The sequence below is a fragment of the Pocillopora damicornis genome, chromosome 1 (genome assembly GCF_964200805.1).
Source record: "Pocillopora damicornis chromosome 1, jaPocDami1.2, whole genome shotgun sequence".
Taxonomy (NCBI): Eukaryota; Metazoa; Cnidaria; class Anthozoa; order Scleractinia; family Pocilloporidae; genus Pocillopora; species Pocillopora damicornis.
In genome coordinates, this window is record NC_142670.1 from 9,117,151 (window position 1) to 9,132,573 (window position 15,423).

At 40.4% G+C, this 15,423-nt stretch overlaps 1 protein-coding gene across 2 annotated transcripts in view; it reads left to right on the forward strand.

Moving 5' to 3' along the window:
* The window catches only part of LOC113664677 (uncharacterized), a 39,989-nt gene that overhangs the window by 12,028 nt on the left and 12,538 nt on the right, over window positions 1-15,423 (forward strand). The window contains exons 20-37 of one of the 2 annotated variants that reach the window (XM_089201935.1): window positions 131-220; window positions 298-369; window positions 894-945; window positions 1,066-3,317; window positions 3,989-4,056; window positions 4,393-4,447; window positions 4,840-4,965; window positions 5,335-5,879; window positions 6,659-6,845; window positions 7,124-7,699; window positions 8,153-9,508; window positions 9,666-9,807; window positions 10,273-10,388; window positions 10,858-10,999; window positions 12,189-12,441; window positions 13,213-13,395; window positions 13,715-13,854; window positions 14,357-15,021. In XM_089201935.1, coding sequence (XP_089058061.1) covers window positions 131-220; window positions 298-369; window positions 894-945; window positions 1,066-3,317; window positions 3,989-4,056; window positions 4,393-4,447; window positions 4,840-4,965; window positions 5,335-5,879; window positions 6,659-6,845; window positions 7,124-7,699; window positions 8,153-9,508; window positions 9,666-9,807; window positions 10,273-10,388; window positions 10,858-10,999; window positions 12,189-12,441; window positions 13,213-13,395; window positions 13,715-13,854; window positions 14,357-14,553 — 6,552 coding nt within the window. In that variant the 3' untranslated portion in view covers window positions 14,554-15,021. Of the gene's footprint in view, window positions 1-130; window positions 221-297; window positions 370-893; window positions 946-1,065; window positions 3,318-3,988; window positions 4,057-4,392; window positions 4,448-4,839; window positions 4,966-5,334; window positions 5,880-6,658; window positions 6,846-7,123; window positions 7,700-8,152; window positions 9,509-9,665; window positions 9,808-10,272; window positions 10,389-10,857; window positions 11,000-12,188; window positions 12,442-13,212; window positions 13,396-13,714; window positions 13,855-14,356; window positions 15,022-15,423 lie in introns of those variants that run through there. The other variant, XM_089202366.1, reaches the window with a different exon arrangement.

Below are 15,423 nucleotides of genomic sequence, written 5' to 3' on the forward strand. Positions count from 1 at the left end.
AGCGAGGTCGGATGACTTGAGATTCGAATCAACGTTGTTGCTTGCGTTGTTTTTCTCTTTCCCCGTTCTCGAGACATAAGGAAGATGTACCCTTAATTAAAAATAACCAGTTCTGATTATTACATTTTAGCCTGACCAAAATTGCATGGAAATGGAACGTGAAGTAAAAAGGCTGCGGTCAGATCTTCACGAGGCGATCGAAACCCGAGACTTTTACAACGTAAGTATGTCCTTTAATGGAATTGGAACTGCTGGCCCTTGTCATATTTACCTTGTTGTCCGTTTACATTTCAACAGGAGCTGTTGGAAGAGAGTAATGCGTTGTTAGAAAAAATGTCAACGGAGAATGGCCGAAATGATACCCCTACGGTATGATTTTTGTTGTTTGTTTGTTTGCTTTTGTTTATTCTTTTGCGAAGACCTTGCGTTTAGAAAACAGCTCTTTACTTCTCTACTTCTCGGTTATTTCACACTATTATCAGTCTCGAAAGAAAATGTGCGAATTAGATAAGAAAATACAAATTAAAATTTACCGGCAGTTCACTTTTTTGAAATGAGTTTCCGTGTTCGGCTCTCTAACAAGCAGTCTAACTACAAATCGGCTTTAAGGACCGACAGGCAAGCATTAAGATAGACAAACAGAACGATACACAGGTAAACACAGTGCGCGCAGAGAGTCCCGGGTACTAATGCTGAACGGTTCGAAGTCGAGAAATTAGAAGACAAATATTGAGCTGAGAAGATTGTCATGAAAATAGTCTTGGGCCCCGTCAGAGATCTCGCATATTGTCTCATGGAAAACTGTTAGGCCCTTTTCGAAAGTGTGAAACAAAGTTATAAATTGGTAGTGCATTCGTAGCTGATAAATCATTTTTGTTTGTTTGTCTGATCAGGCTCAGATGTCAATGTTAAAGACGCTAGATCAACTGAGGGCTAAGAACAAAGGTAAATTTTTACCGTGACTGGAATGCCTTCTTAAAACTATCGGTTACATCTATTGCGTAGTTCTTTTCTGTTCGATTGACTAACTGAACCATTTGTTATTTGATTGACTGAACTCAACAGAGCTACAAGCTGAGTTTGACAGCGTCAAAGCAGGAAAAGAGGCTCTCGCCGCCAGAGTTGAAGAGCTTGAAAATGCAGGGACATGTAACACTGCCACTCAAATGAAAGCAGATTCCTTACAAATGGCACTAGAGGAGAGTGAGAGAGAGAGGAACCGACTGCATCAAGATCTGAAAGAGTTGCAAAAGGTGTGCACTAGTCTTGAAAGCGATGTGGCTCGATTACAGAATAAAATTGCCAACGCTAGGCAAGAAGATATTCAGTCTGAGGAGGAAAAGTCTTCTTGTCAGCAAGAGGCATCGGAGAAGATAAGACAGCTAGAACTTCAAATAAAAGAAATGGAAGAACGGTTATCTGGTGTAAATGAGCAGGAAGGAAGACTAACGGAGGCCATTGACGAAAAGGTTCAGTTGGAAGAAAGCAAGAAACTGGAAATTTCTTGCTTAGAAGAAGCACTCGATGAGATGACAAAAGTAAAAGGACAACTGGAACAATCCTTGCAAATGTGGAAAGACAAGTGTGCCAGTCTAGAAACAAATGCGGCTCTTTGTGAAAAGGAAAAGTTCTGCCTTGAGGAGAAAATGATGTTTGCCAAGGAAGAAGCTTCTGAGAAGATCAAGAAACTTGAGGAACAAGTGAAAGAAATGGTGGAAAGAATAGCTAGTGTAGATGAACAAGAAGGGATGCTGACAGAGGTGATTGAACAGAAGTTACAGCTAGAGGAGAACCACAATGTTGAAATGACATCTCTTAAAACGGCTCTTACTGGCTTAGAGGAATCACTAGATGAAGTAACAAAGGCAAAAGGAAGATCTGAAGAAGCCTTACAACAGTGGAAAGACAAGTGTGCTCGTCTCGAAACCAATGAAGCTCGTTATGAAGAGGAGAAGCTTCGCCTTGAGGAGAGGATGGCGTTTGCCGGGGAAGAAGCCTCAGAGAAGATCAGGAAACTTGAAGATCAGGTAAAAGAAATGGAGGAAAGGCTAGCGAGTGTAGATGAACGAGAAGGGATGCTGATAGAGGTGACTGAACAGAAGCTACAGCTAGAGGAGAATCACAATGTTGAAATGACATCTCTTAAAACGGCTCTTACTGGCTTAGAAGAATCACTAGATGAAGTTACAAAGGAAAAAGGAAGACTGGAAGACACCTTACAACAATGGAAAGACAAGTGTGCTAGTCTCGAAACCAATGCAGCTCTCTATGAAGAGGAGAAGCTTCGCCTTGAGGAGAGGATGGCGTTTGCCGGAGAAGAAGCCTCGGAGAAGATCAGGAAACTTGAAGATCAGGTGAAAGGGATGGAGGAAAGGCTGACGAGTGTAGACGAACAAGAAGGGATGCTGACAGAGGTGACTGAACAGAAGTCACAACAAGTGGAGAACCACGAAGTTGAAATGACGTCTCTTAAAACGTCTCTTACTTTCTTAGAAGAATCACTAGATGAAGTTACAAAGGAAAAAGGAAGACTGGAAGACGCCTTACAACAATGGAAAGACAAGTGTGCTGGTCTCGAAACCAATGCAGCTCTCTATGAAGAGGAGAAGCTTCGCCTTGAGGAGAGGATGGTGTTTGTCGAAGAAGAAGCCTCAGAGAAGATCAGAAAACTTGAAGATCAGGTGAAAGAGATGGAGGAAAGGCTAGCGAGCGTAGATGAACAAGAAGGGATGCTGACAGAGGTGATTGAACAGAAGTCACAGCTAGTAGAGAGTCATGAACAGGAAGAAACATCTCCTAAAATGGCACAGGAGGAGATCTCTGAAGAAAAAGAAAGTTTAGAGCCGTGGAAGGAAAGGTGCTGCACTCTCGAGAGCGACATGACGGGGCTCCAGGATGAGATGGCTTGTGTAAAAATGGAGAGACTGGAGGAAAGCCTGTCTAGCGTCAAAGAGGATGCTTCTGTGAAGATGAAAGAACTGGAGATTGAGCTGGAAACGTTGAAAGGAAAATTGAGCGACGAGGATCAGAATAAACGAATGTTGGCAGAAGTAAACGAGCAAAAAGGGAACTTAGAAGAAATCGTTGCACGATTAGAAACAGAACTGGCTCAAAGAAAAGATTTGAACGAAGACAAATGTAGCATTGAAGCGCGCTTCAAACAATTTAAGGAAGAAAAGGAAGCGGAAATTATGGAACTGAAGAAAGAGATACAAGGACTTCAGGATCAGCGGAATATAAGTTCATACGGTGTCGAAGAAAAAGACATGATGATGGAGCAAATGATTGACCAAAAACGGGAAATGGAAGCTAAAATGGTAAGCTCTTGAGTTATTTAGGTTTGTTAGTCCTGTTGTTGATTGTTCGAGATCTGGAAAGGTATGCTCTTGAAGAGCCGATTCTAATCCCAGATATCATTTTCAATTCTTTTCCAAAACATTTATGTGCCTTGGAGTAAATCAAAAAGGAGATGAAGTTGCACTCGCCATAGCTAACGAGCGTGAGTGGTCCGATAAGCTTAAACTGAGGACAGTGGCATTCGTTTGGTAGCAATTGTTATCTGCGATAACGCCTTTGGACAGAGCCACATAATGCAATGCTTGATTTTATTTCTTTCTCGATGTTAACTCCACTTTTCTTGGTACTAAACACAAGTTTTAAAAAGGATACCCTTCCAGACGAATCTGTGGGTTCCTTTCTTTTCTGCTCTGCGCTGAATAGACCAATCCCTGCATACAACTGCACAAATTCTCTGTCGCATTGTAATCCATAGAAGGAGAATAGAAAATACGTATTGTTAGTTTTTTTCAGACCTATTGCCACTACAGATGAAAAACATTGCCCATGTGTAAGACTTGTTAAGATGGACGGCATATGACCAGATACGAGACTAATTTAAGACGTAATGTACTGCGCACGTCTGAAATCGGTTTAAACGTTTCCACTTTCTGTCTGTTTAGTGAAAGGTGAAATTTTTTCTTTATTTTAGTCTGATCTTCAAATGCAGCTCGACAACGTAAATAACGAAAAGGAAGAGTATGAACAAATGTTAAATAAGTAAGTGTTATCTAAGCAGAATTACTTGTTGATTTTGATTTGCTTTTGTTTGTTTGTCTGTTTCCCACAGTTATTAAACAAGTGGGAAAAGTTGGATGAATTTTTCGTCGTTGCCGTTATCTCTTTGCTTAAATGCTCCGTATTCGACTTTCATTTTGCTTCGAACTAAATGCTTCAAATAGTGCTCATCCCTTATATACGAGCAAACATCTCTGGCACAATTTTTAATTGTTTGGATTTTGTGTTATTTCCGTTATTATTATTATTATCATCATCATCATCATCATCATCATCATCATCATCATCATTATTTGGATTTTGTGTTATTTCCGTTAGGGTCAGGAAAGAAAAAGATGAGATTAGAAACGATTTATCAGAGTCCATTTCTGATGTAAGTAACAAGATATCTATCATTTTATTCTCTTTGTTTGTCATTGGATTTTCGTCTTTGCCTTTGCTTTTTTCGTTGTTTTCTTGAAGCATTTATCCGTAGATTTGGACAATTTTTTTTTCAAACACTGGATACGCACGGGTCAGATTGTCCTCTGACTCAAGATGCTGGATCAAGAGGTCTGGGCCTGTGCCTCGATGGGGCCCTTGCAGTTAATTCTTTTTTGTTTGTTTGTTTTTTTTATTATTATGATTATTATGATTATTTTTATGATTATTATTATTATTATTATTATTATTATTATTATTATTATTATAAGATCAATAGTTCTAAAACAAAAACAAAGAACATACCAGGCAATGAAAAAGAGAGAATATTTTTTTCTTACTCAGTCAGCCGAGTTGCAGAAGGACATGTTAGACATGCAACAGAAAGTGAAGCGCTACAAGGAACACATTTATGAACTTGAGAGCGAACTACAGCAGCGAGCAGAGCTCTTAACATCACACGAACAGAAGGTAACAGGTGTCTGCCATTGATGCGCTATCACTGAGCAAGATCATCGAATTGTTTGCTTTGCTTTACTTACTTCTCTAACTAGTTCGTTGTGATTTGTTTATTTGCCTGTTTTTTGTTTGTTGTTTTACGTGTGGTGAACCTGAACAGTTCGACATTTTTTTTCTACCAATCTATTGTGTACCTAATTGCTTTCTTTCCCGTCTTATATTCATTTTTTTTTTTTTTTTTTCTCATCCTTCTTCCATACATGGTTTAGAATAGTTTATGCCCGCCATCTAGATCTTGAGTCGGAGTAAACTTTAGCAACATATTTTGACTCCAGAAGTGCACAGGAATATTTATGGAATGATCTTTATTGTTTACAACAGACTGAAGAACTTCAAAATCAACTCAGGGAAGTGATGAAACAGCTTGAAAACGTATCCCAAGACGTGAATAAGAAACTGTTGAGCGAAGAACAGGCGCTAGATCAACAGCATGAGAAGACGACAGATGATGATATGCTCGCCTCTAAACTGAGAGCAGAACAAGAGCGAGTTCAAGAAGTTGCAGATGAATGCAATGCGTTGAGGGTATCTCTGGAAAATGTCCAAAATCGAAATGAGATTTTAAAGTCTGAGGCAGAAGAGACGAAGCACGAAGTGGAGAGACAACGACAGGAAATAGAGAGCTTAGAGTTGCAGCTAGTAGAGTCTAAACAAGCTTATGATTTGTGCAAGGAACAGCTGGAAGAGCAAAGAGAAAAGTGCGAAAAACTTGTACAGGACCTGAACGAGATGAGGACCTCTGAAAGTCTATCAAAAGAGCCATCAGGGAGCTTAGCCTCTGAGTTGGAACTGCAAAAGGCAAAGAATGAAAGCGAGGAACTTTTTAAGGAGCTGGGAGAGGAAAAGAAAGCTCACGAAACACTCAGGTGAATGAAACCTGTTTGAAGTGAGTCTCATATTAGGTGGACTCTAAGTCGATTCCGCATTTCTCTCTTTTTGGAAAACGAACTTTTTGTTAGCCGACAAACCCTTTAACCCTTCACATCTTAACATTAGTATGTACATTCTCCATACTGTTCTCTATACATTTCTTTGGATGCTGATAAGGAGAATTTGTTTAATAGCGGAGCTCGCAGAGCGTAGCCCCATAATTAAACAAAATAGTAGTAACCCATCAAGCCGAAAAAATTTGGATGTACGACCGTACGACCATATAAGGTGCTACTTTTAACATGTGTGGTCAACTGTACCGCGGGCACGCCAACGCCACGGCTTTGTCCAGTGGTCCAGTGGTCAGTGCATTGGGCTCCGAGTCGGACGACCTGGGTTCTAGTCCTGGCCAGGGCAAGGCGTTGTGGCCTTGAGACGTGCGGGAAAAAAAATGCGAGCTCCGCTTTTAGGCTTGGCTAAATCTATCTATTAATCAAGAGCTTCTTAATAAGTTATCATTTCCTTTATTCTCGTGACCTTCATGTTTGATTCAGGGGTGAAACTGTGGAGAGACATTAGATGCTAATCTTTTTTAGAGGTCAAAGGCTCAAGTACGATTAGGACATTTGTTTTGTATTTTGAGAATTTGTCTTAAATGTATATTTTAGGAAACCTGTGTCGCTTTAAAATCAATTTAGCTTTATTCATTTAGTTACTTGCTCATTCTTTGTTTATGTTCTCCCACAATATTCACATCTTTAATTGATTGTCTTAGGAAGGAACACGCATCTCTTCTTGAAGAATTACAACACTTTAAAGATTCTCTTTTGAGAGATACCAACCGTGGAATGGACCAGCAGAGACTGATTGACAAGATGAAGGCAGAAAGGCGGGAGACCATCTGTGTACAAGCACAGCAACGGCACGAACTTGAAAATGATTTGTCCGAAGCCGAGAAAAAGGTAAGCCACAGTTCTGCTCAAACGTAAGTTGACCGTTTCTCTAAACACGCTCCTCGAAACTTGATTCACGGAAACTTCGAGGATCAAATAACTTGTTCAATAAAGCCCCCCCCCCCCCCCCAAAAAAAAAGAAAAAAAAAAAGTGGCTTGTCTCTAAGGTACTTGTTGTAATTAGACAGATAGACCGACAGACAAAAACCCGCGAAACAAATTTAGTCTGAATCGTCACGTTCCTCGTATTGTATGGTATGGCTCATATTTCTTGCGTCTACATGTAGGTTTCTGAGTTGGAAGCACAGTGCAACTTCTTGAAAAGCGAAAGAGACGTTCTGGAGCACAGGATCGAAGCGGCCAATAAGAAAGTTGAGGAAACCAAGCAAGAGATGCGTGACATGGAGAACCTATACAGCTCACAAAACGTACTGTCCGTCACGCATCGTGACGATGACAGCAAGGTGTTACACAAGTTGAAGCAGATGGAGTTGAACGTTGAACTTACGAAACAGAAGTGCGAAAAAGCGGAAGGACGGGTGAAGGAGTTGGAAAGCGAGAACCGACAGCTGAAAGGCGCAGACATACGCAACGGAGCATTGGTGGAGGAGCGCGACAGTTTAAAGCAGCAGGTCCAACAAAGCAAACAGGTTTTGAACGAGAAAAACAAGAAGGTAAATGAACTCTCCATTGAGGTGACTCAGCTGAAAGCGCACGTGGATAAACTGACGGATGAAAATAAGAAAAGTCGAAGCCAAATGGAGAAGAAAGATAACAAGATCGACCAGATGGAGCAGAAACTATGGGAGATCGAAGAAGACCTTAAGATTGAAAGGCAACGTAACTTCAAACAAAAAGCACAGGTGACTTTTAACAGAAATATATCTGGTTCCGTTGGTTTGTTTGTTTGTTTGTTGTTTTGTTTTGTTTTTTTTGGAGGGGGGTCAGCAATCAATCTCTTCATTATCAGTCAGCCTTACAATGTGCATTTGGGCAGTAGTTGTCGTTGACTGCTTTGATTGTCTTTCGTCAGTGAATGCCTACTCACAGGCTAGAGCCCTCCTAAACTGAATACATTTTTCCTTATGTCAAACAATGGGAGTCTTTCGCGTAAGAGAGCGATAACCTTTTCATAATCGAACAAGGGGGAAGGAAACGGTGGGGCTTTTTTGGGTAATATCTATCATGGCCTTTTTAACATTCGTACTATTCCTTTTTCAAGTTGAAAGGTTAACTTTTCTCTGTACGAGTTTGATTCTTGTCTGGTTTTTCATCAATCGATTCATCGTTGGACTAATTGATTGATTTCGTTGAAGGATTCTGCTGTTGAGGAACTGAACTCTACCATTCGAGTGAAACACGAAGAACTAGAACATATGACGTTCTTGGTAGATGAGAAAGAAGTTGAAATTGCCGAGGTAAGGTGCGCTCTTCAACAGAACGAACTGAAGCAGTCTGAAATGGCCGTAGAATTCCAAAAAAACCAAGAAAAAATAAATGAGCTTGAAAGTGAATTGGAATATGCGAATGAAAGTCTTCTTGAGGAAAAGAAGGGCCGCACTGAGGCAGAAGCCAAAATTGCTGAACTTAGAGAAATGATAAAACAGCTAGAAGAAGAAATGATCTCAGTAAATAAGATGGAGACCCAGAATGGCAAAAGTGAGTCTCAAAAACAGGAGCTTACATCGAAAACTGAAGAGTTCGGAAAAGAATTGGAGGATATGCAGCACAAGCTTCTAGAGGTGGAGAGTGAACTAGAGTTTACCAAATCAAGCCTGGAGAACGTAGAGGCTGAAAAGAAAGATCTGAATACCAGGGTTGAAAAGGCTTTGAAGGAGAAAGAATTGTTGGAAGAAAAACTTCAAGAGTTGACGACCTCATCTGAGAGTCAAAAGAACGCTTTAGATCAAGAGATCGACGAGATTCGAGAATCACTTTTGAAGGAGAAAAAGGTTGTGTCTGAGCTCGAAGACAAGCTTCTTATTGCAGAGAGAAGTAGAGATGCAGCCGAATCGGAACTTCGTCGGGTTCTTGCCGATGAGTGTGCGAGCGTTTCTAAGGAGGAGATGGAAGGAAGACTTTCTGCTATTATGAATTCAGAAGATGAATTGCGCCAAGAATTGGAGAAGGAGAAAGAAAAGAGTGCGACATTAATGGAACAAGTTGCAGAGTTAACAAGTGAGAGCGAGAAATGGGAAAGTCTTGCACAATCCAAAACTATTCTTCTTGAGGAAGAAACGAAAAAGTGGATGGAAGAAATTGCCTCCATGACTGAGCTTCGCCAAGAACTGGAAAAGGAGAAAGCTACCAACCAACTGTTAGAAGGTCAATTAGAAAAAACTTTCCTCGAAGCTGAATCAAAAGCAAAGGCCCTTGAAGAAGAGAAGAATAAACAAGAGGAAGAAATGGCCCAAATCGTCGAAGAACTCAAAGACGAGAAAGAGAAGCTCCTGGAACAATTGCGTGAGATCAGCGCCTTGAAAGTGAAAGAGAGTGAAGACTGCTACGCAGAAAAAAACGACAGAATCAGAGAATTGGAGGGGAAACTTGCCACTGCCTCCCAAAACATCACGGACTGTGAACAAAGCATCCAACATTACCAGCTAAAGCTGGCCAAGGCCGAGTATGAACTGGAAACTACTGTGGCCAGACTTACCCACCTCGAAAAACAGGCAATTACACTTTTTGTATCTATTTCTCTTGGAGCTTTTAGGTGCAGTTCAACCTATTAATATAAAAGATATTGCAATCTTACAAGGGACTCTAAAACCAAAGCAAAACGGGTTTCTGTATTTTAAACACATGATCTCGTTTTTTCGTTATGCGTAGAATACTACGAATGCCATGGACTCCACTGAGGTTGAAAACTTGAGAAAGGAGTGCGGGGCCGCTAAGAAAAAAGCCCAGGACAATCTTCAGAAATACTTTAAGGAGTCAGATCGCCTGAAGGCCATCATAGACGAAATGCAGGGTAGGTTCTTTTTCAGTTATTGCCAAGTTTTGTCATTTCTAGTTGTTGTTCAACCGTGATGATTCTCATTAGATGATCGTGCGGTGTCGGCCAAAACAGGCTCCCTTACGCGTACCGATGTTTCATTGCTTTCTTGTTCTCAGTGATGTCTCTACCAAAGCAGTGCTTTGTCAATAACGGTGTAGTAAAGGCAGCCTGTGAAGCAGGCGCTCGCGGAGAAGGCGAGAAACACGCGCGCGAGAGAGCAATATACGCGGGAGAGAGAGTGCCTTTTCACTCGGACGTGCGACTCAAGGGATCTTTGGAGTGATTTCTATGTCCTCGCATTAGAGGTTGACGCATTACATCAAATGTCGCCTTGAAAAGGAACCATTTCTAGAGTCCTTTCTATGTCCTTGCAATCATGGTTGACTCATTGCAAATTTCGCTTTGAAAAGAAACTATTTCTATCTTTGGTCTCTGCAGATGAAGAAGAGGAGCATCTTCGACAAATTGAAGAACTTGAAGAAGGTAGAGCCAAAAAAGATGCAGAACTAACCCAACTTCGTTCAGACCTCGCCCAAATAAGAGAAACTGGACAAGTAAGTCAAGTTGACGTAGGGAGGGGAAGAACCACTTCCTGTAGTTCCGTTCCGTTCCAGGGATGCAATTCATCTACAAAATGCTATCAATTTCAAGAGTCTGGAAAAGGGACGAGAACACTGCACCTGTATCACTCAGCAGGGTCTTATGGTGAATTCAAGGAGTTACCCATGAGGAAAGAGAGTACAAAAATTGTCTAAGTTGTGGGAAAGAAATAATTTTTTTTTGTTTCTATAGGCTAGAAGCTTCGATCCAAGAACCTCTTTACACATTTTTTAAAACCTTGCGGATTGGGGCAAGGGGGCTGTTGTTGTCTATGGCTAAGTTTTTAAATGTCTCAATATACATATTAGTGTATCTTTTGTGCTTAACGATGCGATAGGAATTCCAAGATAATGTCAGGAATTGCCACCCCTTAATATACAGAAGTTTTTGTATTTATCGAGTACTATTTTTCCCTTTCTTTAGAATTCTACGCACGCTGGAGATCAAAGTGAAATGGAAGCGCTCAGAAAAGAGTGTGACGCTGTTAAGAAGAAAGCTAAGGATACGATCGACAAGTATTTGACAGAGTGCAACAGACTTAAGGCTATAGTGGATGAACAACAAGGTACAGTTATTGTGTTAGAGTACATATTCAAAGAGTGTCCTAAAACAGGCCCATAAGTTATTACTACGGCCAATCAGAACAAAGGTTAATGTCAGAGGAGCTATTGAGAGTTCAGCGTATAAAAATAGGTAAACTGTCTGAAGAGCGGGAAAACGTGAGAGACCAGGCTGCAATCGCTTCTGGGATTAAATCTGATCAGTCGAGACGGTGGTACAAGTTTAACTGGACCAATCACAAAGCGAAGAAAAAACATGAACAACATTACAATCCGGGATTACCTCTGAAACTCAAGTGAAAATTGTTAAGACTTATCACCAAGCAAAGGTAAAATTACAAAACCATTAGGCTTTCTCTCTTTCACGACTGAGCCATCCTTCATTTCCATTCTTACTTTCACATTACTGACCTCAACATAATGACCAACTCCCAGTTGGCTTGTTAGCTCAGTTGGTAGAGCACTGCACCGGTCTCGCAGAGGTTATGGGTTCATATCCCGTACAGACCTGAATTTTTTTCAAGCCTTATTTTTACTACTGCTTATGTCGTGTTCATTACTGCGAAGACCGCTTTCATATTCTCGTCTTTATCCGCATTTCACATATATGTTCTTCGTATATTCACAATGATTTATTTATCACTTCACGGGTTTATACAGAACCAACATAATATATAGAACCAAGATAATGGCTCGTTAGCTCAGATGGTAGAGCACAGCACTGATATTGCAGAGGTCGTGGGTTCAAATCCCCAAGAGGCCTCAATTTTTCTTCAGGCCTCATGTTTACTGCTGCGTATGTAGCGTTCATCACTGCGATGGTCGCTTTCTCATTCACGTCTTTATCCGCAGTTCACATATACGATTTTCATATATTCACAGCCATTTAAAACCTAGGTAGTGAGATATAAGTTGTTGTTTTGTGATGTTTTCTCTAGCTGCGTTGTGGTAAGTCTAGCAATCTCTTAAAAGGTGCTTTTTCAGAAGAGTCGACCCTACGCAAGCGCAATGACGAGCTACTCAAGGTTCCCCATTGTTTGACATTATCCCAACAAAGCAAACCAATTATTTATGTCGTAGCGCGCGTGCGTTTGTCGGCGTGCCCTTATACCTACGTCAGAATGACAAACCAGCCCATGACACTTTAATCGAGATACGAACTGGCCAATATTTCTTTCCATGTTCAATTTGCAGCAATTATCAACAAAGCGCAAGATGTAAAGAAAATTCAAGAAGAAATGGAAGCTTTGCGAATCGAGTTAGCACAAAAGAACATGCAGATTCAGTCATTACAATATGACTTGTACAAATTGAAAGAAAAATACGACAATGAAACGAAGTCACTGAAGAATGAGGTGGAATGGGGCATAGAAAAAGTCGGATCGCTGAAACTGGAGATAAAGAGATTGAGGGAACCTGAGACAGATGATACTATTAGTATAATGCGGTAAGCTCTTCTTAAAATAAAGCATAACTTAGTCACCAGCTTTCCAAGGTACGCTCGGTTTGGTTGCCATACTGAGCAGAAAAAAAATGTAGGTCAGTGTATGATCTGCACTGAGTTGGTGGCTGACTTGAATAATCCTTGCATAGCAAGCATGGCGTTTTGCAAAACAACATGTTCTCTCAGTTGTATCCTGGGGCGAGTTCCTTTAGGGAAAAAAAATGTCAAAATCTCTGAGAAGTAATTTCCAGCATTCTGGGACATATGAGAAAATCTCTCAGACAGATGTTCATGTTAGAATCAGTTCAAAAGGTTTTTTTTTTTTTTTTTGTCTTTGATCGCAATTCACGAAGTAGCCGTTGCCAAACGGTGTAACAGCCAGCGGGTTTCCGCCGCCTACCGACTTCTATTGACAACTTTTGAATTTTCAATCGTCGGCCATTTTCAAAAGTTAGTATTACAAAGATCTTAGATCAATCAGGGCGCGCTCATCTCTAAATTCACTTGAGCAATTATACTTGTAAGCAATAAGCAACGTCATCATTTGCCTGTGTCATCCTCACGGTCTGCTATTCTTAAAAAGTTCAACTCACGCTGGAAAGCTCTACGTATGAAATGTGAAGTCTTTGTGTCTCCGTGGAGAGCGTTTTAGCGCGGAATCCGAAGGTCTGTGGATCGATTCTTCATCGAGGCTCAGAACCGTTCCTTCGTCCTACGCTTGTGACATCTTCATTTATTAAAAGAGTTGTTTACACTTTTTTTCCTCAATTCCAGGGGTCAACCTGTCGCGTCCAACGATAAGGAGAACAATGAAGTAGGAGTCGTGTCTAATGTGGCTATTTATTCTCTCAAGGCTAAGCTTGGAAAACTCGAAACTGAAACGCAAACTTTGAAAGAAAATGTGAAAAAACTTGAAAAGGAGAAATCAACTTTAAGCTTACTCAATACAGAAGCAAGGTATTTTGTTTGTTAGTTGACTTTTCATTTGCTTCTTTCTATGCATGGAACTGTTTTCGTCTTTATTGTAGCAAGGTCATCCATCGCAATCTCGAACTCAGTCCACGAGGCAAATAAACAGCAATTAAATCTTTAGAGAGATTTCTGCTAAGTGTTGGTTATTACACATGCTTGAAAGTTGAAAACCAGAACCAATTTTCGAAACTTTTTTGTCATTTCCTTAATTTTGGTTCAAAGAGGAATGTTGCACAAAAAAAAGATGTTTTAAAAAGTAGCGTTCATTTTTAAGACAGCTAAAATTAATTACACTTTATTACAGCAATAAGGTAGCCCAGCTTTGCTCTGAAAACAACGCACTTAAAACAGCCAGGAAGAAATTAATGGAAGAGTTTCAAAAGATGAAGAGAGTACAAGAGAGTTCAAAAGCAAAGGACGATTCCGTCGGGCGACTTCCAGAGGGTAAGACCGCATGCGTTTTATTTACCTACTGAAAACTCATAAAGCTCGCCTCATTCTGTTTTCTTGCTACCACAATTTTGGAGCAAAGTGGGGTTATTAAAAGCGAAATAACAGAGAAACGAATAGAATAGGAAATGGAAGGAAGAGATTGTGGCATTTTCCGCTAATATATCAACTTTGAAATTATAAATGCAATGTAAAGGTGTGTCCGGCACTTCTGGCATTCTTCTTACCAACGGCTAAAAAAAGTTGAAGGCTGTCTCGGAGGATTAAAACGATCCTGTTCCTGAATTATGACTGGCTGTTGCGATAATCATTGGCAGTGGTAGGGAAGGAAATCGCAAATTAGCGATTTTCCTCATTCAAAAGCGCAGTGGTGAAAATGAACCGCTTTTTTCGCCAGGTTTCCACTGTAATCAAACAAAAAATTGCAAGGGAACCGAATAACGGGGACACGAGTAATCCAAGTCAACCTTTCTTTCTGTTTTATCTTCTTTTGTAGTCTCTACAGAAGCGCTTGAAAGACAATCTAGGAATTCATCTGTTCTGAGTGAATTATCTACTTGCAGCGAAGCCCCGCCTGCTGTTGAGCGCAAGCGGGTGAAGCCAGAACCAAAGGAAAATTTCCAAAACTGGCTTTCAGGAGATGCAGCTAATAATATGTTTAAAGACGAGCCAAATCAGTGTGCTAATCAGTGATGCTATCATGTGCGGCTCGGCGCTGGCCTGTTGATTCATAGAGCCAATTTCACACTAGAGATATAACGACAAAGACCTGAAGGCATAGCAGGGTTAAAACTGTATGTCGATGTTTTTATGGTGTGAACATACAGACATATTAAAATAAGCGTAGTTCCCTTTTGCTTCCTAGAGATATCGCCATTATGTCGTCGTCATCCCTACGAGTTTGCACGACAATTTTAACCTCCCTAGTCGCTAGGCTTATTTTCTGTAAATCATTATCACCAGTGCGAACCTGACATAAGATACTAAGTCACGAAAAAGGATTAAATCTTTGTTTTTATCGACTGCTTTAAAAAATGATCAGATGGGTGGATTGGATTCAAGTACGACTAGTTTTGGTTTTGCCATGCGTTGAATAATGACAATGATGATGTTGACGATAACTGTGTGGCAGAGTCTTGAGATTAAATAACTTGTTCATAAGAAGTGCCTCAAATTGTCTTTGATAACATAACACCGAATGTGGGATCGTATTTCATGACACTAATGGCGCTATAAAATGGGATCTGGCATCTGCCAAATTCTTCTTTTCTTTGACGTAATGGGCATTCACTCTGAAAAGCAATCAGTCTGCATACTGTCGTAGATTCTAACTATTGGTGTTTCACGAGTGTTTGACCTCACGTCGGTGTTCATTTACTGAGAAGTTTAATGAAAAGAATCATTTAATGAAAAGTTTCTTTAAAAAAAAGGGCCAAAAGAGTTGATAGAAAATCCAGGTGATTGGTATAGACGAAAACATTTATCAACGTCAACCAATGTTGATCAATGAACAACACTGCCACCTTCAATGTTCTTTCTTCGTCAATGCCTTTAACTTTAACT